The sequence below is a fragment of the Blennius ocellaris genome (assembly GCF_963422515.1).
Source record: "Blennius ocellaris genome assembly, chromosome: 23".
In the NCBI taxonomy this organism is placed as follows: Eukaryota; Metazoa; Chordata; class Actinopteri; order Blenniiformes; family Blenniidae; genus Blennius; species Blennius ocellaris.
Window position 1 is genome coordinate 19,685,529 of NC_137672.1, and position 23,582 is coordinate 19,709,110.

Consider the following 23,582-nt stretch of genomic DNA (forward strand, 5'->3'; position numbering starts at 1 on the left):
AAAATAAAAGTACCAAGTTGAATTATTATTATACTGTCAAAATAAAAGTACCAAGTTGGATTGTTATTACGGTGACTGTCAAAATAAAAGTACCAAGTTGAATTATTATTATACTGTCAAAATAAAAGCACTAAGCTGGATTGCTATTATGGTTGCTGTCAAAATAAAAGCGCCAAGTTGGATTGTTATTACGGTGACTGTCACAATAAAAGCACCAAGGTCCCAGGAGAACAGTGGTGGGATGGGTGACAGCTGGGGTTCGGACAGGCCCCGCCCCCTCCCCCTCCCCGTCCCGCCGGACCGCTGCAGCGCTCATGCATGTGACACACGGTGACGTCCGGCTGACGTGGGAGGAGCCTCCAGAGAATCACCGTCCGTTTCCACGGCAACGCCACTGAAAACACCCCGACGAAAGTTTCACTTTTGTGCAAATCGGGGGAAAACGACGTGAAAACTGCGTCCAGCGTTTCCGTGGGAACGGACGTCATTTCAAAACGTTGCAAACGCAAAAGAACTTTTCTGGAATGAAAAGGGCGAGGTTGCCGTGGAAACGGGGCCCATTTGTAATGAGTTACTGGGGAGACAAAGGGGTGAGAGGAGGAGGAGGAGGAGGAGGGAGGAGGAGGAGGGAGGAGGGGGAGGGAGGAGGAGGAGGGGGAGGGAGGAGGGGGAGGAGGGAGGGGAGGAGGGGGAGGAGGGGGAAGAGGAGGAGGAAGAGGAGGAGGGAGGAGAGGAAGAGGAGGAGGAGGAGGAGGAGGAGGGGGAGGGGGGGGGGGCGTTGTCATGACGCGCAGCCGCGGAGCTCGGTCGGAGGGCGGGGTGGAGGCAGCCATCCAGCCGGTGTCTCCTCTCTCTCTCTCTCCTCTCTCTCTCTCTCTCTCTCTCTCTCTCTCTCTCTCTCTGCTGCAGCGGCCATGCTACCGTCTGCCGCCTCTCTCCTCTCCTCCTCCTCTTCCTCCTCCTCTCCCTCCATCCCTGCATCCCCGACCGGGCGGACGGCCTGCACCGGCTCTCCTCGTGCGCATTATTAAAATCCTGGGATCCTGCAGCTCGCCGGTTCGTCCTTGTGTGTGTGTGTGTGTGTGTGTGTGTGTGTGTGTGTGAGTGAGTGTGTGTGGATAAAACGGCGGAAGCCTCCCATAGCAACACGAACTGGTTTGACGGCATTACCGGTCTCTCTCTCTCTCTCTCTCTCTCTCTCTCTCTCTCATAACCCTTTCATCTGCTTTTGTCTCGCGACACGTTTCCGTCCACTGAACCCGTCATTCATTCATTCATCCGCTCGTTTCACCTCTCTCTTCCTCTTCCTCTTCCTCTTCCTCTTCCTCTTCACACTCGCCAGGTGAACCGCTGCAGCTTTGTCTCCCCGGCGGTGACCGTCCGTCCTGTGGTTTGTCTCCGGTCAGGGGACGTACCGGACGTACCGGACGCCAGACGGACGTAGTACCAGGGGCCCGGATCGGCGAGGGATTGACCGAAGAGGACAGAAGGGTGGACTTTTCGGCCAATCGGGTCGTTGGTTCGGGCGTCCAACTGTGACCCCCCCCGGTGGAGCGGGAGACGGGGGGACACGGGGGGACACGGGGGGGACACCGCCCGGGGACCGGGGGATCGTTCCTGAAGTGAGAGTCCAGACGGACCCGATGGACGAGAACTGGATCGTTTTCACACGTGCTTGTGAACATGAAGCTAGCGTAGCATAGCTAGCATAGCATAGCTAGCATAGCGTAGCGTAGCATAGCGTAGCGTAGCGCCGACCCTTCCGCCAGCCAGACCCCCCGACCATGTCCCTCAGCAAGACCCTGGAGCTGGAGCACTTTGACGAACGTGACAAGGTCCGGCGGGACGCTCCACCCGGACCAAGCGGGATGACTCCGGCGGCGGCGGCGGGGGTTCGGGGCCGAGCTCCAGGGGCAGCAGCCTGGTGCCGAGCCCCGCCCACAGCGCCAACTGCAGCTACTACCGCACCCGCACCCTCCAGGCCCTCACCTCGGAGCGCCGCGCCAAGAAGGTGCGCTTCTACCGCAACGGCGACCGCTACTTCAAAGGGCTGGTGTACGCCGTGTCCGGCGACCGCTTCCGCTCGTACGACGCCCTGCTGATGGAGCTGACGCGCTCGCTGGCCGACAACCTGCACCTGCCGCAGGGCGTGCGCAACATCTACACCATCGACGGCGGCAAGAAGATCGGCAGCATGGACGAGCTGGTGGAAGGTAGGCGGGGCTGAGGGGGGGGCGGGGCTGAGGGGGCGGGGCTTAGCGCCCTCGTTTGGCGGAGGTCGGATCAAAACCGCCTGGAACACTAGGGGGCGTGGCCTGGAACGAACACTGAGCAGAGAGGAGGTGGAGAAGAAACATGATTGATTGATTGGCCCGGACCGAAACAGGAAGTCCCGCCCCTTTAGCACCTGGTGGCGAAGCTAGTTAGCTCGTGGCTAATAACCAGACTACCGCAATGTATCTTCTTCTACTTCCTCTCTACTTCCTCTCTACTTCTCTTCTACTTCTCTTCTTCTACTTCCTCTCTACTTCCTCTCTACTTCTTCTCTACTTCTTCTTCTTTTCTACTTCTTCTCTTCTTCTTTCTACTTCTTCTCTTCTTCCTCTCTACTTCTCTTCTTCTCTTCTTTTCTACTTATCTTTTTGTCTACTTCTTCTCTTCTTCCTCTCTTCTTCCTCTCTACTTCTCTTCTTCTTCTGTTCTTCCTCTCTACTTCTCGTCTTCTTCTCTTCTTCTTTTCTACTTCTTCTCTTCTTCCTCTCTACTTCTCTTCTTTTCTACTTATCTTTTTGTCTACTTCTTCTCTTCTTCCTCTCTTCTTCCTCTCTACTTCTCGTCTTCTTCTCTTCTTCTTTTCTACTTCTTCTCTTCTTCCTCTCTACTTCTCTTCTCTTCTTTTCTACTTCTCTTCTCTTCTTTTCTACTTCTCTTCTTTTCTACTTCTCTTCTTGTCTACTTCTTCCTCTCTTCTTCCTCTCTACTTCTCTTCTTCTTTTCTACTTCTTCTCTTCTTCCTCTCTCCTCCTCATCTGCCCACCAGATATTCTCAGACTTTTTCTTTCCGCTCCCTCAGTTTCGGTACCGATACCAGTACTAACCTGTAGCTATTGGCTGATACTGAGTACCGATACCAGTACTATAGTACCTTTAGTTATTGGCTGATACTGGGTGCCGATACCAGTACTAACCTTGAGCTATTGGCTGATACTGAGTACCGATACCAGTACTATAGTACCTTTAGTTATTGGCTGATACCGGGTACCAATACCAGTGCTAACATTGAGCTATTGGCTGATACCAAGTACCGATACCAGTGCTAACATTTAGCTATTGGCTGATACCGAGTACCGATACCAGTACTAACATTTAGCTATTGGCTGATACTGAGTACCGATACCAGTACTAACCTTGAGCTATTGGCTGATACCAAGTACCGATACCAGTGCTAACATTTAGCTATTGGCTGATACCGAGTACCGATACCAGTACTAACATTTAGCTACTAGCCGATAGCTGAAGGTGACGTTTCTGACCGATGACGCCACGTAAAACTTAACAGGTTTTATCGGGAAGCTTTAACAAGTATGAGTACGCTGCGCGATATCAGACACAATACTGGTATCGGCCTCAGTATCGGTGCGTCCCCAGTAACCATTGAGATCTCTGGATTGGTTTGTTGGAGTCGTGATGCAGTTCCAGGACAGAACATCACGACAGACAGAATTCTATACATGAAAGAAAAAGTATCTATTTGCAATTAACTCATGAGAAAAACGAGCAACAGCGCCGCCGAGTGGCCGACATCAAAACTACGTCGTTTTCAGTGTTTCACAACGTTTTTCCCGCGAAAACAGACACGGTTTTCAAACTGTTGCCGCGCAAACACAGGCTGACTTGCCGATCTACTTCCTTCCTGCCGTCCAGGTGAGTGCTACGTCTGCGCCTCCAACGAGCCTTACCGTAAGGTCGACTACACCAAGATCTCCGTGCCGAGCTGGAAGCCGGGCGCCAGCAGCGGCACCGGAGCGCTGAGCTCCGGCCGGACGTCCACGGCGTCGGCGGGGGTGTCGACGAGCGGCGGGCCCCCCGGCGGTGGCGGCGTCACGGCGGCTTCCGCCGCCGCCTCCGGCTCCACCTCCGCCGCCTCCGCCGCCGCCGCCATTTCCTCCAGCAGAGACCGGGCCGACGGCCGCGAGAGCAAGGACTTCATCAAGCCCAAGCTGGTGACGGTGATCCGCAGCGGCGTGAAGCCGCGCAAGGCGGTGAGGATCCTGCTGAACAAGAAGACGGCGCACTCCTTCCACCAGGTGCTGGCCGACATCACCGAGGCCATCAAGCTGGACTCCGGCGCCGTCAAGAGGCTCTACACGCTGGACGGCAAGCAGGTGAGCATTAGCATTAGCCCATACCCAATACTGGTATCGTTCTCAGAACCGATACCCAATACTGGCATCGTTAGGGTTAGGGTTCTCATACCCGATACCCAATACTGGTATCGTTCTCAGACCCGATACCCAATACTGGCATTGTTCTCAGACCCGATACATAATACTGGTATTGTTCTGAGATCTGATACCCAATACTGGCATCGTTCTCAGACCCGATACCCAATACTGGTATCGTTAGGGTTAGGGTTCTCAGACCCGATACCCAATACTGGCATCGTTCTCAGACCCGATGCCCAATACTGGTATCGTTAGGGTTAGGGTTCTCAGACCCGATACCCAATACTGGTATCGTTCTCAGACCCGATACCCAATACTGGTATGGTTCTCAGACCCGATACCCAATACTGGTATCGTTAGGGTTAGGGTTCTCAGACCCGATACCCAATACTGGTATCGTTCTCAGACCCGATACCTAATACTGGTATCGTTCTCAGACCCGATACCCAATACTGGTATCGTTAGGGTTAGGGTTCTCAGACCCGATACCCAATACTGGCATCGTTCTCAGACCCGATACATAATACTGGTATTGTTCTGAGATCTGATACCCAATACTGATATCGGTATCGGATATAGCACCCAATACTAGCATCGTTGTCAGACCCGATACCCAAAACTAATATCGTTAGGGTTAGGGTTCTCAGACCCGATACCCAATACTGGTATCGTTCTCAGAACCGATACCCAATACTGGTATTGTTCTGAGACCCGATACCCAATACTAGTATCGGTATCGGATATGGCACCTGATACTGGTATCGGTATAATATGTGGCACCTGATACTGGTATCGGTATCGGATATAGCACCTGATCCTGGTATCAGACCTGACAACCAATACTGGTATCTGGTCGGACGAAACTCCTAATACTGGTATCGCTATAGGATTTGCCACCTGATCCTGGTATCGGTATGGGATTTGGCACCTGGTATCGGTATGGGATTTGGCACCTGGTCCTGGTATCGGTATGGGATTTGCCACCTGATCCTGGTATCGGTATGGGATTTGGCACCTGATCCTGGTATCGGTATGGGATTTGCCACCTGATCCTGGTATCGGTAGGGGATTTGGCACCTGATCCTGGTATCGGTATGGGATTTGGCACCTGATCCTGGTATCGGTATGGGATTTGGCACCTGATCCTGGTATCGGTATGGGATTTGGCACCTGATCCTGGTATCGGTATGGGATTTGGCACCTGATCCTGGTATCGGTAGGGGATTTGGCACCTGATCCTGGTATCGGTATGGGATTTGGCACCTGATCCTGGTATCGGTATGGGATTTGGCACCTGATCCTGGTATCGGTATGGGATTTGGCACCTGATCCTGGTATCGGTAGGGGATTTGGCACCTGATCCTGGTATCGGTATGGGATTTGGCACCTGATCCTAGTATCGGACCCGACAATCAGAACCCGAAGATAAAGGAGACACACTGAGCATCGTGGCGCTAACATCAACGGTAGCGACGACAAGACGATGTCTGGACGACCCCAAGCTAACGAGGAGATCTGATTCATCTCAATTAACAGCGCGTGGCGGCTGAGGAGTGTCAGGTTTCAGTTTGGAGCGCCGCCGCCATGAAGCCGCCGCTCAGCGACTCTTTGTGTGTTAAGCCGCGGAGCCGCGAGTTAGCTAACGGCAATTTTTCAAACTGCCTCTGATCCTCCAGGAAACGAACTGAGGATTTAAACTGATCAACGTGCTGGCAGGTCTATTTTTATCACACACACACACACACACACACACACACACACACACACACACACACACACACACACACACACACACACACACACACACACACACACACACACACACACACACACACACACACACACACACACACACACACACACACAGAGAGAGGAAGCTGGCCGGTGAGTCTAGATGCTCTATAATCTGGACTACAGCAGGAAGATGCTCTATAATCTGGATTAGAGGAGGAAGATGCTCTATAATCTGGTGTTAGAGGAGGAAGATGCTCTATAATCTGGACTACAGCAGGAAGATGCTCTATAATCTGGTGTTAGAGGAGGAAGATGCTCTATAATCTGGATTAGAGGAGGAAGATGCTCTATAATCTGGATTAGAGGAGGAAGATGCTCTATAATCTGGTGTTAGAGGAGGAAGATGCTCTATAATCTGGATTAGAGGAGGAAGATGCTCTATAATCTGGTGTTAGAGGAGGAAGATGCTCTATAATCTGGACTACAGCAGGAAGATGCTCTATAATCTGGTGTTAGAGGAGGAAGATGCTCTATAATCTGGATTAGAGGAGGAAGATGCTCTATAATCTGGTGTTAGAGGAGGAAGATGCTCTATAATCTGGATTAGAGGAGGAAGATGCTCTATAATCTGGATTAGAGGAGGAAGATGCTCTATTTTCAAATAATAGCTTCACTTGGTAGTAAAATGTAATCTGAATAATTTGTAAGGCCTCATGATGAAGTTCTCCACTCTTGAACCGTGTGTGTGTGTGTGTGTGTGTGTGTGTGTGTGTGTGTGTGTGTGTGTGTGTGTGTGTGTGTGTGTGAGTGTGTGTGTGTGCATCCTTTCAGCCACTTAAAGCAGAACTCTCTTGGTCTCCATAGCAACGCTGCAGCCGTTGAATAACGTGTTTGTGTCTGTGGCTAGACGAAGTGACAGCAGGTCCTGACAGCACGGCGCCCCCTGCAGCCAGACTGCAGTACTCCTCCTCCTCCTCCTCCTCCTCCTCCTCCTCCTCCTCCTCCTCCTCCTCCTCCTCCTCCTCCTCCTCCTCCTCTGTGAGGTCTAACATAAACCTGTTTGTTTGTTTGTTTGTTTGTTCCAGCTGACCTGCCTGCAGGATTTCTTCGGCGACGACGACGTGTTCATGGCGTGCGGTCCGGAGAAGTTCCGTTATGCCCAAGACGACTTCGTGCTCACGCACGCTAGCAAGTCACAGGCCTTCGTCAACGGTGGGCGAGCCGCTCTCTCTCTCTCTCTCCCCGTTCTCTCTCTCTCCTGCTCTCTCTCTGTCTCTCTCTCTCTCCCCGTTCTCTCTCTCTCCTGCTCTCTCTCTGTCTCTCTCTCTCTTAAAAAGTGTGTTTCTCCAACCAGCCAATCAGAAATCAAACCCTATATAGTGTCATCGGGGGTTCAGCCCATCACAGTCAAGGTAGGCTCCTCCCCCCTTTGACTCCTCCCACAATCAGGCAGCTCTGCTCTGGCACATGGCGCCACGAGAGGAAGTACTTCCTCCATCTTCCCCATAGATGGGCGTGTGTGGGGGCGGAGCCAGTCCAGCTCACACGGACACAGCAGATTCTGGATGCAGCTCCTTTGATCTGCTGTTCTAATGGAGGAGGATCAAAGAGGAGCTGGAAACTAGAACAAGAGGATTCAACAAAGTAAATGACGGCGTTCTGCTCTCTCCCCAGAGTGTCGAGTCAAATCGTCTCGCCCCGCCGGACCCCAGAAAACCCCCAAGACGCCCAGCAGCTCTGCTCTGTCCTCCACCAAGGCTCCGCCCAAAGGCCCGTCCAGGACCAAGTCCCCCGGCCCAGGTGAGACGCAACGACACGTCCGGACAAGAGACGGCAGGACGCTTTGCTTTCTCTTGGGAACTGTCTTTGTCCTCCGTTGTCCTTTTAAGAGCTGGACGGAAACGTCCGTTTACCGTCAGAACGAAACGGACAGACTTCTGTTGGGTCTTCCTGCTGATTCACGGAGACTCCGGTTGTCTGGAACCTGGGTCACATATCGCGATCTGGTCTTGGTCTTTGCTAATTGAAGTTGGCCGATAGCCGTTTGTTGAATAGAACTCCTTTGTGGTCGTTGGATCAAAGCTACCAGTTCGCGTCTTGTCTTGTTTTTCTGACCTGAGCTTTGATCTTCTGGCCTCTTGTCGGTCTTTGGCTCGGTCTGGTTCAAGTTGTCGATTGTTGGTCTTTACTGGACTCAAACTGAAATTGACTGTGTTTTCCTCTTATTGGAGTCTGAAAATCCCCGTATGAGGATCTTGTCTCGTCCTGGTCTCCGTCTGTCCCTGACGACCCGGCAGCTCAGTTCCACTCGGACACAGTTCTCTTTCCTCTCGGTTCCCTGGTTTCACGGAGTCTGACTGACGACCACGTGACTCTCTTGTCGTTTGTCGGCCAGCTACCGAGGCGTCGGGGTCGCAGTCGACGGGACGGTCGTCCAGGTCGGGGGCGTCGCCCTCCAGCCCCGGGTCACGACGCAGCCTGAAGGTCAGACCGACGCCCTCATTCTCTGCTTCGGGACGATTGAGGGGTCGTTGCCCCCCCCCTTCTTCCTCGATCACAGTCTCCCTCTTCCCTCGGCAGATCTCCCCCCGGCGAGCTTCTTCCACGGACGTCAACGGAGAGGCGGAGCAGCCCGACGACGACACCGTGGAAGGTACCACCGTCTGAACCCAGAACTCGGAACGCTCCGTTTTTCATAGATCAGTGTTTTTCAACCTTGTTTGAGCCAAGACATACTTTTGTCTTTGTAAAACTCTGGAGCCACACCTCCACCTGAACACGTTAAAAAGTTAAACTCTGTAGCCTCTATTAACAATACAAAGTCTTTCTCATCAAAGACATCAAAGTCATTCTCATCAAAGACATCAGAGTCATTCTTCCTTTTCAAAAACTTCTCCATCACTGTCACTGACACAGTACTTTGATACAAGATGGTAGCAGGAGGTGGAGATGAACCACACTGACGTCTGTCACTTTACATTTCACCGGCAAAGTTCTGTGCTGCCCTCTAGTGGTGAAGAGTATTTATACATGATTACTCTGCAACACACTGTCGCTGTGAGAGCAAAGGTTGTTTTAGAAAATAATGTGAAACGTGGTAATTTCCCACGACTCACCTGACGATCTGGAGGAAACACCAGAGGTTGAGAAACTCTGTCATAGACGATATCTGAAGCTAGCTAGCGCTACTTCATAACTCCGGGGGCGGGGCTTATGTATGTGGGTTTTTTTTAATTGGCTGCAGAGAAAACATCCCAAATAGACTTATTTATGACCACTTCTCCGTTCGGCTGAAGAAGATTAACAAACGGGAACCAGTGTTTTCTGCATGAAGTGAAACTGTAAGAATTTACTGACGTTAAAAACGACTGACGCTATTCGGCGCCGCCTCCCCGCAGTGAACGGGAATCGATCGGTCTCGTCCTCCATCATCAACGACAAGTACAAAGTGGGCAAAGTCATCGGAGACGGGAACTTTGCGGTGGTGAAGGAGTGCGTGGAGAGGTACTAGCTCATATATTTATATGTTCCAAAACTAGCGGTCCAACGACTGATAGCGAAGACTGATATCGTAACGCTACGGTTTGTCAACCAATCAGACGAGGAGGAACTTTCCCTTCCAGTTCTATCGTCCATATTTGTCGTTTTCTAGTTGAGGTTCGCCGCTGATAGCCTCAAACTGTGGGTTTGTTTTGTTCGGCAGGTCGACGGGACACGAGTTCGCGCTGAAGATAATCGACAAGGCTCGCTGCTGCGGGAAGGTAACGGCCGCCTCGCCGTCTCACATTCACCGTCCTCGAAGACAGTTCGTCCGTCCCCTCAGATTGTTGTGGAAATGTCCTCCACCAAGGATTCTGGTTGATTCGAGTCCGTAGGGCCTTTCACTTTGAGAGAGTCCAGCTGAGAACGTTCCCCCCTTCATTTGGCTGGTGTCACATGACGTAGCTCGTTAGCTCGTGGCTAACGTGTAGCCACACACAACCACAATGTTTAGTCTACAGACCAGATATCAAAGAGTCTTCCTCTCTTTCAAGATGTCTTTATCTTTCTGCGTCGGCTTCTTCCGATTCGCGGGTTGAGCTTTGCTTGTTCACTACCCAGAATGCACCTTGCTCTACGTCACTTCCTCTCACCTGCCCTCTGGAAAGACCGTCGGTGAGGGACCAGAGAACCAGGTTTCCAAGGGGGACGCCCTGAAGAGACTCTGGTCCAGACCAATCAGAGGAATGTGAACTCGCCCCGTCCCCAATGGACACCGTCTCCAATCGTCCCCGATCTACACCGTCCCCAATCGACTTCGTCCCCAATCTACTCCGTCCCCGATCGACACCATCCCCGATCTACTCGTCCCCGATCGACTCCGTCCCCCATCTGCACCGTCCCCAATCTATACCGTCCCCGATCAACACCGTCTCCGATCTACACCGTCCCCGATCTACACCGTCCCCGATCGACAACATCCCCAATCTATACCGTCCCCGATCTATACCGTCCCCGATCTACAACGTCCCCGATCTATACCGTCCCCGATCGACACCGTCCCCAATCTATACCGTCCCCGATCTACAACGTCCCCGATCGACAACGTCCCCGATCTACTCCGTCCCTGATGGACTCTGTCCCCGATCAATGGTCCTGGATGACATTCACGACTCTCAATCCGTCCAATAGGAGCAGTTTTGTCTTGCTCAAGGACACTTCTACTTAAAGGCAGGGAGAGGTGGGGAATTGAACCTGTGATTGAGAGTCAACGACTCAACCAACTCGGTGTGTGTGTGTGTCTGTGTGTGTGTGTGTGTGTGCAGGAGCACCTGATCGAGAACGAGGTGGCCGTCCTCCGCAGGGTTCGACATCCGAGCATCATCGAGCTGGTGGAAGTGGACGAGACGCCGTCTCAGCTGTTCCTGGTCATGGAACTCGTCAAGGTTCTCCGTCTCCCGCAGAACGTCACACCTTTTGACCAACATTGGTTTTTAAAAGACAGAGAATGTTCCTTGGTTCCTGGAAACGCCGCGCGACCGTCTGGCTGTTGCTTGTGGTTTCAGGGCGGCGACTTGTTTGACGCCATCACTTCGTCCACCAAGTACAGCGAGCGCGACGCCAGCGCCATGGTGTTCAACCTGGCCGGCGCCGTCAAGTACCTCCACCGCATGAACATCGTGCACCGAGACATCAAGCCGGAAAACCTGCTGGTACGCGTACCTGTCCAACCGGCCGCCTGTCCCACCGTCCGTCCATCCGTCCATCCTTGCCTTCGCGCTCCACAGACTCTCGGGTGACCGTTGGGTTCTGTTGCTCAGGTGTGCGAGTATCCGGACGGCACCAAGTCCCTGAAGCTGGGGGACTTCGGACTGGCCACCGTGGTGGAGGGGCCGCTCTACACCGTGTGCGGCACGCCGACGTACGTCGCCCCGGAGATTATCGCCGAGACCGGGTGAGAGACAGTCAGGGTAATCTGGTGTTAGAAGGGGAAGATGCTCTATAATCTGGTGTTGGAGGAGGAAGATGCTCTATAATCTGGTGTTAGAGGAGGAAGATGCTCTATAATCTGGTGTTAGGGGAGGAAGATGCTCTATAATCTGGTGTTGGAGGAGGACGATGCTCTATAATCTGGATTAGAGGAAGATGCTCTATAATCTGGTGTTAGAGGAGGAAGATGCTCTATAATCTGGTGTTGGAGGAGGAAGATGCTCTATAATCTGGCGTTAGAGGAGGAAGATGCTCTATAATCTGGATTAGAGGAGGAAGATGCTCTATAATCTGGTGTTAGAGGAGGAAGATGCTCTATAATCTGATGTTAGACGAGGAAGATGCTCTATAATCTGATGTTAGATGAGGAAGATGTTCTATAATCTGATGTTAGAGGAGGAAGATGCTCTATAATCTGGTGTTAGAGGAGGAAGATGCTCTATAATCTGGTGTTAGAGGAGGAAGATGCTCTATAATCTGGATTAGAGGAGGGAGATGCTCTATAATCTGGTGTTAGAGGAGGAAGATGCTCTATAATCTGGTGTTAGGGGAGGAAGGTGCTCTATAATCTGGTGTTAGAGGAGGAAGATGCTCTATAATCTGGATTAGAGGAGGAAGATGCTCTATAATCTGGTGTTAGGGGAGGAAGATGCTCTATAATCTGGTGTTAGAGGTGGAAGATGCTCTATAATCTGGCATTAGAGGAGGAAGATGCTCTATAATCTGGTGGAGGGGGAGGAAGATGCTCTATAATCTGGATTAGAGGAGGAAGATGCTCTATAATCTGGTGTTAGAGGAGGAAGATGCTCTATAATCTGGCGTTAGAGGAGGAAGATGCTCTATAATCTGATGCTAGCTGAAGCTAATGCTAACACTTTAATTGAATCATACTTGGTTTTCAGTCACTTTCTATATTATTTGAGTTCAAACGTCGTTAAAGAATCGTTTTCTGGTTTTGTTCCCGACAAACAACCCGCTGCGTTGCCGTAGCTACGGCCTGAAGGTGGACATCTGGGCGGCCGGCGTCATCGCCTACATCCTGCTGTGCGGATTCCCTCCCTTCAGAAGGTCGGCGGCCGGCTCGTTCACCGTCTCGTCTTGTTTTGTCGTTTCCACACCTGAATGTCCGTGACACGAGCGTCTGTGTCGCGCCTCTCGCCCCCGCCAGCGAGAACAACGTGCAGGAGGAGCTGTTCGACCAGATCCTCCGAGGAAAGCTGGAGTTCCCGTCTCCGGACTGGGACGCCATCAGCCTGCCGGCCAAGGTGACGCCGCCGCGAACAGGAAACCACAAACGCTCGCTCAAAAGTAAAAGCTACGGAAAGTGACAAGGGAAGGTTAGACTTGGCTAGCCGCGCTGAAGCTAATAAATGACACTCGGTGACCAAGGGGTGTTAGCGGCGCTGATGGTAATGTGTAGCTCGTATGCTAACGTGGGAATCTGAATAACTGCAGTGGTTTAGCGGCTACAGCGCTAATGCGGGGAAATAGATGATTAAATAAGCGTAAGCAGCTCCTATGCTAACATGCTAAAGTGGACAAATGAAATGGGTTAGCAGCTCCTATGCTAACATGCTATAGCGAACAAATAAAGGGACTTAGCGGCTCTTACCCTAACATGCTAAAGTGGACAAATGAAATTGGTTAGCAGCGCCTATGCTAACATGCTAAAGTGAACAAATAAAGGGACTTAGCAGCTCTTATGCTAACATGCTAAATTTGTCAAATATAGTATCTACCACGGCTAGCGATTATCCGCGGCTCACCGCTAACGCGAGTCAGCAGCAGCTCTGCTTCAGGACGAGATTCGATCGTCAACTGGATTAATTATGTGACGAAAGATGATCAAAACACATCGATGGAAGTCAATGATTGAATCATTATAAGCTAGATAAGCTAATGCTAACATGTAGAAATCGTTTAAAATGAGTCAGCAACTCTAGGTTTAACAAAACGGCTGCAGTACCTAGCATAGCGGCTAACTGAGGCGTGACTGTGCTAAACAGAAGTGAGACCAGTGTGTCGTCAGTATTCCGGTGCCAATGAGTCACGTGACCTTGTCCTCAGATGCTGATCAGTCAGATGCTGCAGGTGAACGTCGACGCCCGCTTCACGGCCGAGGAGGTTCTGTCTCACCCCTGGGTGACGGTAAGGAACCTTTCGGTACGGTGAGGAACCCGTGACGCTGTGGTTACCCGCCGTTCCCGTTAACGCCGTGTGTCGGTCCAGGACGAGGCGCCCGTGGACTCGAACGCCGCGAGCGGCGCCGAAGACCGGGCCGGCGGAGAGACTCCAGAACCAGAGCCAGAACCGGAGCCGGAACCAGAGCCAGAACCGGAGCCGGAACCAGAGCCGGAACCGGAGCCGCAACCCCAGATCCTGGAGACCAAGCAAGTGCCGTCACCGCTGGTCTAGAACCGAGGAGAATTCCATCCACCGAAAATCCAACGGGGTCACTTGGAACCCGTGGAAGCGGTCTGGTCTGGACCCCGGGAGGTCGGTACTGTCCGTCTCAGAACCCTTGTTAGACCCCCTGTGGTGCGCACAATCCATTTCAAATGACTTCGAGAAAATGAGAGCGAAGGTATAGGATACTTTGTGAGAACCTCACCTGCCGAGATTAGAACCGGTTTAGAATAGCTTGACCTGAAAGATCAAAGGTTCCCGTCGCTCGGTTCTCGAGTTTCCCAAACAAAATCCAGTCCAAAACTAGAAGCTCAACATGCTGCTCTTGGTTTGGTCTCTCTGAGAACCAAGAATGTTGCCCATTTGAGAATCCTCCGGTCTGATGTGGAACCATCAAACAAGGGAGAACACGTTTGACCTTTGGCTAAGCCCCGCCCCCAAACGCAGATCAAACAACGGCATTCAGCTACATTTTCAGCATCAGATCCAGAGACTGTCCTTGTTTTCTGGACTGTTTAAGTCCTTTAAGATGAAAAAATAGACAAACGATGCAACAAGCGATACGATTTATCCTGAAAGGACAAAGAAGTCTGTTATTTGATCACATTTCCAAAACAAAACCTGGAGAATCGTCTCCTGTGGACGAAGTCGTGTGACAGAAGACACAAAGTCGACAAGCGACTAGAACCCGGGACGTCTACGATCGTTACGAAGTAAAGCGACCTACATTCTAATCCAGACGAGCTCTACAGCTCTATAGAGCTATTCTATCTGAAATAGTTCTATAGAGCGACTTTAGATGTACTTCATGTTCTTCCACCGCCGAGATGAACAAACATGCCGCCGGCTACGGTAACTAAGGGGGGCGGGGCTTAGCCCAAAGTCAATCGTCCAAACACGGTCTTTCTTCCGAGGTCAGTCCAGTTCCTTCATTGATTGTGATCCTGGTAAATCCGTTCAGACCCCTCTAGCGTGGGATCCGGTAGACCCATTAGCAGATCCCTTTAGCATTGGCATTAGCATCCCTTCCCACTCCGACCCATGACAAAGTGGAAGTGGGATGTGGAAAACCCCGAACGAGAAGCAGTCGTTCTGGCGGTTGGACCTTTAGCTCCTCCGGTACGAAGGAGGCCGATTCTCCCGTATCGTCTCCTCTTGTGCCGTTGGACCTCCGGCGGACGACCGGAGGTCCGTTTGCGCTGCTGCTGAGCTCCACTGAACCCTTTTTGAACTTCGCTTCGGTGGGACTCAAAAAAAACCCACGTCACCTGTCTACTTGAAGGACCGCGTCGACCCTGGGACGCCACGATGGTGCTACCGGACTCGTTCTGTTTCACCGCCCAGTGTCCGATTCAACCGGACGGCCACTTACAGGACGTGGCCTTTACCTCTGACGTGCAACGCGTTTCCAAAGAGCCGGCTGCGACACGGCCCTTAGGCCTGGTTTCTAGTTTCGTAAACAGCCGGTTCACCGTCCAACGCTTGTCCCGGTTCAGGGACTACCCCCCTCTCTGGTTCCGGTCGCTCAGCCAACAGGATGTCTTCCATTCGCTCGGGGGAAACGTCCCACTTCTTCTGCCTTCGCCCTCCAGCGTCCCTTCTGCTCACCTGAAGGGTGGCGTCTACGACCTGGAGAGACTGGGACACCGGACCCTGCCGCGCCGCAGATACCGAGACCTCCCCATACCGAGACCTCTCCACACCGAGACCTCCCCACACCGAGACCTCCCCATACCGAGACCTCCCCATACCGAGACCTCTCCACACCGAGACCTCCCCATACCGAGACCTCCCCACACCGAGACCTCCCCACACCGAGACCTCCCCATACCGAGACCTCCCCACACCGAGACCTCCCCATACCGAGACCTCCCCATACCGAGACCTCCCCATACCGAGACCTCCCCACACCGAGACCTCCCCACACCGAGACCTCTCCAGACCGACACCTCTCCATACCGAGACCTCCCCACACCGAGACCTCCCCACACCGAGACCTCCCCACACCGACACCTCCCCATACCGAGACCTCTCCACACCGAGACCTCCCCACACCGAGACCTCCCCACACCGAGACCTCCCCACACCGAGACCTCTCCATACCGACACCTCTCCATACCGACACCTCTCCATACCGAGACCTCCCCACACCGAGACCTCCCCACACCGAGACCTCCCCACACCGAGACCTCCCCACACCGAGACCTCCCCACACCGACACCTCCCCATACCGAGACCTCTCCACACCGAGACCTCCCCACACCGAGACCTCCCCATACCGAGACCTCCCCATACCGAGACCTCCCCACACCGAGACCTCCCCACACCGAGACCTCCCCATACCGAGACCTCCCCATACCGAGACCTCCCCACACCGAGACCTCCCCACACCGAAACCTCCCCACACCGAGACCTCCCCACACCGAGACCTCCCCATACCGAGACCTCCCCACACCGACACCTCCCCATACCGAGACCTCCCCACACCGAGACCTCCCCATACCGAGACCTCCCCACACCGAGACCTCCCCACACCGAGACCTCTCCATACCGACACCTCTCCATACCGACACCTCTCCATACCGAGACCTCCCCACACCGAGACCTCCCCATACCGAGACCTCCCCACACCGAGACCTCCCCACACCGAGACCTCCCCACACCGAGACCTCCCCATACCGAGACCTCCCCACACCGAGACCTCCCCACACCGAGACCTCTCCATACCGACACCTCTCCATACCGACACCTCTCCATACCGACACCTCCCCACACCGAGACCTCCCCACACCGAGACCTCTCCATACCGAGACCTCCCCACACCGAGACCTCCCCATACCGAGACCTCTCCATACCTAAAGTCTTTGACCCCCAATTTTTTAAAAAGTTTTGGCAAATGGGGTTCATTGTTGACAGTGAAGGGTTCCCGCTCACCGCTCTGGAGATACAGCTAGGGGGCGCACCCGTCCCGTCCCGTCTGGTGGTCCAGGATGACCGGATCCTTCAAAACTCAAAACGGCTTACTCATGCTGGTGGCTAAGCTAACAGCTCACCGACGGTCAGCCGGCTATTAGCTTAGCCACCTTCTTAAAAACGCTGCGCTTCCCAGACAGAACGTGACGGGCACTCACCCTACTCACCCTACCTATAGCATCAGTATTAGCACCTTAGCGGGAAGCAGCTACAGTTCACTGCAACCAGAGTTTGGATGAAGGCGTCGTTGGCGGCTGCCGTGGAAACAGATATCGGTGTCTCACTGAAGATCAGGGACGCACCGATACCACTATTTTGAAGTACAAGTATGAGTGATAACCTTTAGCTACTTGTAGGTACCGATACCAGTACTGCTCTTTAGATACTTGTAGGTACCGATACCAGTACTGCTCTTTAGCTACTTGTAGGTACCGATACCAGTACTGCTCTTTAGCTACTTGTAGGTACCGATACCAGTACTGCTCTTTAGCTACTTGTAGGTACCGATACCAGTACTGCTCTTTAGCTACTTGTAGGTACCGATACCAGTATTGCTCTTTAGCTACTTGTAGGTACCGATACCAGTACTGCTCTTTAGCTACTTGTAGGTACCGATACCAGTACTGCTCTTTAGCTACTTGTAGGTACCGATACCAGTATTGCTCTTTAGCTACTTGTAGGTACCAATACCAGTACTGCTCTTTAGCTACTTGCCGATACATCTTTTATCAGTTATCAGCAGTCGAAGTAGAAAAGAAATCAGAATTGGGTGTCGTTTCCCTGCAATGTCAACGAAGAACTAGCGACTGAAGGGTTCCAGTTCTCGGTTCCCCCAGGAACTAATTTAGTGACGCACCAATACAAGTATCAGACCCGGTATCGGTATCGCCGCATCCCTTTGACAGAGGATGTCTGTTTCAACTCGTAACTTCTTCCCCGAAGAAAATGAGCCTCATTTACCGTTTGTCACTGAACACGACTGGCGGAGGTCTGTACCTGCAGGCAGAGGGTCCGGTCCGGTCCGGTCCAGTCCAGGCCGGTCTGTTCCAATCTGGTCCGGTTCGTTCCAGTCCGGTCCGGTCCGGTCCGGTCCAGTCCAGTCCAGGCCGGTCTGTTCCAATCTGGTCCGGTTCGTTCCAGTCCGGCCCGGTCCTGTCCGGTCCAATCTGGTCTGTTTGAATCCGGTCCGGTCCAGTCCGGTCCAGTCCGGTCCGGTCCGGTCCGGTCCATTCCAATCCGGTCCGGTCCAAGACGTGCTGTAAATACTGTAGATATCACGCTGTCTGTCTGTTGGTGTCTGTCTGTGGTGAAGTAGGGAAACAGTAGCAGTTTGAAGAAACTAAATAGTACGACAACGAAAACAAACTCGTCACCTTTAAAAAAACAAAAACAAAAACAAAAACGTATTCGATCCAAAGAGCAAACGTAGAAAATCAGAAATGAAGGTTTCTGTCACTCGACTCTCCAACTTCCTAATATGGTCGCGTGTCTGTGAGACGTCCAATCCACCAATCACATCGCTCCATCCGCCGTGTGTGTGTGTGTGTGTGTGTGTGTGTGTGTGTGTCACTAGATGTTTTTGTTGTTTCTTTAAAAACTTGAAAACGAGTCCGTCGGATGAAAAAGTGCCGACGTGACAAAGTGTTCTGACCAAACCGACCTTTGGCAGCGCGACCTTCCCGTGACCTTGACCTTCAGGATGAAGCTGCTGACGAAGACTTCGGTGTGACGAAGCTGCAAACACACTGAAACCTGTTGTTTTTTAATGTTTGTTTGTTTGTTTTTAAAACATTGCGATCGGAACTCGTGAACAAAAGTTATGAATTCGTTACAGAAGACGACTTGAAACACAAAGAGTGTATTTTTTTTTTTTTTTTTTTTAAATAACTCCGCTCCCGACTACAAATGTTGCACACTGCCGATGCTGAGATGCCCGAGGTTCCATGAACGCACCACGAGTCTCTCGTTGTTTACTTCTCCAGTTAACGTCTCCAGTGTTTCCGGCGTCTTGAACGGCGGCGTCGTCCTCCAGCAGAGGTGACGAGTGTGTGTGTGTGTGTGTGTGTGTGTGTGTGTGTGTGTGTGTGAGATCATTTCACTTCATGCCTCGTCTCAGATTAAGTGTCGCAGGACAGATTAGGATTAATTTCCTAAAAGAACCACGGAGCCTGTTTGAATCGTGAGAAAGTCTGGAGACGAACCCAACGTCAACGTCGGACGATGGACCCCGGTCCGGATCCGGGTCAGGACTCCGGTCCTGGTTCCGGATCAGGACTCCGGTCCTGGTTCCGGATCAGGACTCCGGTCCAGAAAAGATGCTCTGTGAAAATAAAAGCGATGCAAACGGACCCTGTCGTGATGTCGTTTGTTGGACATTGTGAAGAAAGGTGGCAGCAGCCGGGACACGAGACAAAGTCCAGGATGTCCTGAGAGGGACGGGGACAGATGTGGACAGACGTGGACAGTCTCTGCACCCGGGGACCGGAGAGGACTTCCTACACTTTTCCCCTGCAGATCCAAACTCTGCTCACTGACGGATGTTTGGTCCGACGGAGAAATATCGTTTTACAGACTTTAAAAAAAATATATATATATTCTCTTCTGTTGTATTTAAAATCTAAACTCCCGTTTCCTCCTTTCACGATTCACAACATTCAGAAATTAACAAATAAATTCTCCTGGAAAAGTTCCTCAAACTCCGAACCTGAAGTCCTGCAACGATCGAGTTTCAGGCGTTTCTTTTAAAAAACCACCACGTTTTCTCACATCTGCCGTCGAAAAGCAGAGAACCCGGATCAACCGCCCTGCAGTTCCACCAGCTGCCCGCTCGGGGGCGCCGTGGCCGCCATTGTCCCGCAACAACCGGAAGTCCCGCCCCTTTTAAACCCGTGGTGGCTAGGCTAGTTAGCTCGTGGCTAATGAGTAGCTACAAACAAGCGTGATATAAAGTCTTCGGACCAGATTTTATATAAACTATGAAGCTGGAGACGCTCGGAGGCGGAGGAGGAAACACACGTCTGCTGTTCCTGCGCTAAAATAATATAATGTTAATAATATAATCCTGAATCCTGCGGCGAGTTTGTAGCGGCGAAGAGTAAATGACGTCATGAGCTGCGGTGCGTTCAATGGCCTCCAGGAAAAGTCCCGTCTTCAAAGTTGTGTTGACAATAAATCTGCAAACGAACGTCTTTATCTTCTGCTTCAGTCACTGTAAGTCGATCAAAACCGCTGTTTAATAAACACAAGTGTGTTTTTGTCCTTTAGCCTCGTTTTAGTTTCAGGACATTTTACAAATTTATTTTTTATTATCGTCATGAAAGTCTCATGAAATCCAACCGGAATCCAAGTGAAGCTTTTCTTGTGAATCGCGTCATTTAAAAAAAAAGAAAAAACAAAAACATTTAGAACAAAGATTTAGTCTTTTATTTGTTCAATGAATCAAAAGGTGAGTTTAAAGTGCGACGACGGTACGAGTGGTGGAGGTGAAGGGTGGAGTGAGGAGGAGAGTTCCGCCAGTGAGGATGAGGATGATGAGGAGGATGAAGGTCTAGGTGAACTTCTTGATGAAGCGCAGTTTGAGGTACGCGATGGCGAGGAAGCAGGCGGTCATGATGGCGAGCGCCATGTGGTTCTGCCACAGGCCCCAGGTGGAGTAGTCGAAGCCCCGGTTGGTGAGGAACGCCTCGCCGGTGCAGCTGGAACACAGAGCCGCCGCGTCAACCGCGCAAATCACACCGCTAGCTAGGCTGTAGCATTTTAATGATAAGTTAGCTGCTAGCTAAGCTGTAGCATTTCAATGATAAGTTAGCCACTAGCTAGGCTGTACCATTTCAACAATAAATTAGCCGCTAGCTAGGCTGTAGCATTTCAACAATAAGTTTGCCGCTAGCTAGGCTGCCCCGTTTCAAAAATAAGCTAGCCGCTAGCTAGGCTGTACCATTTCAACAATAAGTTAGCCGCTAGCTAGGCTGCACCGTTTCAACAATAAGTTAACCGCTAGCTAGGCTGCATCGTTTCAAAAATAAGTTTGCCGCTAGCTAGGCTGCCCCGTTTCAAAAATAAGCTAGCCGCTAGCTAGGCTGCACCGTTTCAACAATAAGTTAACCGCTAGCTAGGCTGCATCGTTTCAAAAATAAGTTTGCCGCTAGCTAGGCTGCCCCGTTTCAAAAATAAGCTAGCCGCTAGCTAGGCTGTACCATTTCAACAATAAGTTAGCCGCTAGCTAGGCTGCACCGTTTCAACAATAAGTTAACCGCTAGCTAGGCTGCACCGTTTCAAAAATAAGTTAGCCTCTAGCTAGGCTGTACCATTTCAATAGTAAGTTAACCGCTAGCTAGGCTGTACCATTTCAACAATAAGTTAACCGCTAGCTAGGCTGTACCATTTCAACAATAAATTAGCCGCTAGCTAGGCTGTACCATTTCAACAATAAATTAGCCTCTAGCTAGGCTGTAGCATTTCAATGATAAGCTAGCCGTTTGCTAGGCTGTACGATTTGAACAATAAGAGGGCGTGGCTAGTTCCCCTCATGACATCATGAAGGGAACATCTCGGAATTGCCTGTTTGGACACACAGTCATCAGAAAACGAAGACAACCTTTTGAAAACACTCCGGCTTCATGAAATGCAGCGGAATGTTTCAACACATTCCACATTCACATCTTTGTGTCAGTGGCAGAAAATGCTACTTTTTGAAAATGCCATGAAGCCGTCGTAGCGGCGGTGAGGACACACTTCCTGTGTGTGTGTGTGTGTGTGTGTGTGTGTGTGTGTGTGTGTGTGTCTCACTCTGTGGGGACGTTGCTGCTGTTGACGTCGGGACAGAAGACGAGTCCAGTGAACTCGTTGATGGAGAGAGCCTGGAGGAGGACGAGAGGAGCGTCAGTCCAAACCTGTGTGTGTGTGTGTGTGTGTGTGTGTGTGTGTGTGTGTGTGTGTGTGTGTGTACACACCGCCAGGCCATATCTGGGCACACTGAGGTACTTGAGCCAGGAGAGCCAGCTGACGATGGAGGGAAGACTGACGAGGAGACCGGCGAAGATCTGGAGGAGGAACGGTGGAGAGACATTAGTCTCTCTCTCTCTCTGTCTCTGTCTCTGTCTCTGTCTCTCTCTCTGTCTCTCTCTCTGTCTCTCTCTCTCTCTCTCTCTCTCTCTCTCTCTCTCTCTCTCTCTCTCTCTCTCTCTCTCTCTCTCTCTCTCTCTCTCTCTCTCTCTCTCTCTCTCTCTCTCTCTCTCTCTCTCTCCCTCCCTCCCTCTCCCTCTCCCTCTCCCTCTCCTCTCCCTCTCCCTCTCTCTCTCTCTCTCTCTCTCTCTCTCTCTCTCTCTCTCTCTCTCTGTCTCTGTCTCTGTCTCTGTCTCTCTTTCTCTTTCTCTCTCTCCGTCTCTCTCTCTCTCTCTCTCTGTCTCTGTCTCTCTTTCTCTTTCTCTCTCTCCGTCTCTCTCTCTCTCTCTCTCTCTCTCTCTCCCCCTCTCTCTCTCTCTCTCTCCCTCTCTCTCTCTCTCTGTCTGTCTCTCCCTGTCTCTCTCTCTCTCTCTCTCTCTCTCTCTCTCTCTCTCTCTCCCCCCCCCTCACCATCATGAAGACGCAGGTGATGGTCATGAAGATGGTTGCTATGGCGACGACGGTCTGGTCAGCAGAGATGGCGAAGGCCATGGAGGTGGAGGTGTAGGCCACCAGCGCCACGGTGAACATGAAGAGGAAGAAGGCGTCCACACTGGCTTCAGGCCTGGGACGGACACACCAGGGGGACAGCTCAGGACGGACACACCAGGGGACAGGACGGAGACACCAGGTGTTCAGGACGGACACACCAGGGGGACAGCTCAGGACGGACACACCAGGGGGACAGGACGGAGACACCAGGTGTTCAGGACGGAGGCACCAGGGGGACAGGACAGAGACACCAGGTGTTCAGGACGGAGACACCAGGGGGACAGCTCAGGACAGACACACCAGGGGGACAGGACAGAGACACCAGGTGTTCAGGACGGAGACACCAGGGGGACAGCTCAGGACAGACACACCAAGGGGACAGGACAGAGACACCAGGTGGACAGGATAGAGACACCAGGTGTTCAGGACAGAGACACCAGGTGGACAGGACGAAGACACCAGGTGTTCAGGACGGAGACACCAGGTGTTCAGGATAGAGACACCAGGTGGACAGGACAGAGACACCAGGTGCTCAGGACAGAGACACCAGGGGGACAGGACAGAGACACCAGGTGTTCAGGACGGAGACACAGGTGGACAGGATAGAGACACCAGGTGTTCAGGACAGAGACACCAGGTGCTCAGGACGGAGACAGACAGAATTGACGTACCGATCATGAAGTACGCCACGCAGCTGAAGACTAAGGCGGGTATGGTCCTCAGGGTGATGATGTCAGACAGGATCTTACACAGGAAGTAGACCGACACCCGGTAGTACCCGCTGATGTACTCGTGGCTGCAGAGAGACCGCCATACCTCAATGACCAGCACAACCCTACGTCAAGTTTAGCCTTGTTCCCGCAGTACGGTACAGTACGGTACGGTATGGTATGGTATGGT

General features: G+C 52.0%; 2 protein-coding genes across 2 annotated transcripts in view; one reads left to right on the forward strand and one right to left on the reverse strand.

Moving 5' to 3' along the window:
* Positions 1 to 1,784: 1,784 nt before the first annotated feature.
* LOC308147004 (serine/threonine-protein kinase DCLK2-like) lies at positions 1,785 to 14,063 on the forward strand (the record flags this gene model as incomplete). Its single annotated transcript, XM_080519035.1, is given in 16 exon segments — positions 1,785 to 1,839; positions 1,842 to 2,213; positions 3,925 to 4,385; positions 7,265 to 7,391; positions 7,854 to 7,979; positions 8,575 to 8,663; positions 8,760 to 8,832; positions 9,578 to 9,683; positions 9,883 to 9,940; positions 10,985 to 11,104; positions 11,225 to 11,371; positions 11,480 to 11,613; positions 12,639 to 12,716; positions 12,817 to 12,913; positions 13,716 to 13,796; positions 13,878 to 14,063. Coding segments are annotated over 16 exon segments (2,310 nt in total).
* A 6,390-nt stretch (positions 14,064 to 20,453) lies between these two features.
* abcg2a (ATP-binding cassette, sub-family G (WHITE), member 2a) overlaps positions 20,454 to 23,582 on the reverse strand; it is a 17,190-nt gene continuing 14,061 nt past the window's right edge. The window contains exons 15-18 of the mRNA XM_080519163.1: positions 22,602 to 22,743; positions 21,980 to 22,069; positions 21,816 to 21,886; positions 20,454 to 20,722 (exon numbers count right to left, since the gene is read on the reverse strand). Coding sequence (XP_080375289.1) covers positions 20,575 to 20,722; positions 21,816 to 21,886; positions 21,980 to 22,069; positions 22,602 to 22,743 — 451 coding nt within the window. The 3' untranslated portion in view covers positions 20,454 to 20,574. The remainder of the gene's footprint in view (positions 20,723 to 21,815; positions 21,887 to 21,979; positions 22,070 to 22,601; positions 22,744 to 23,582) is intronic.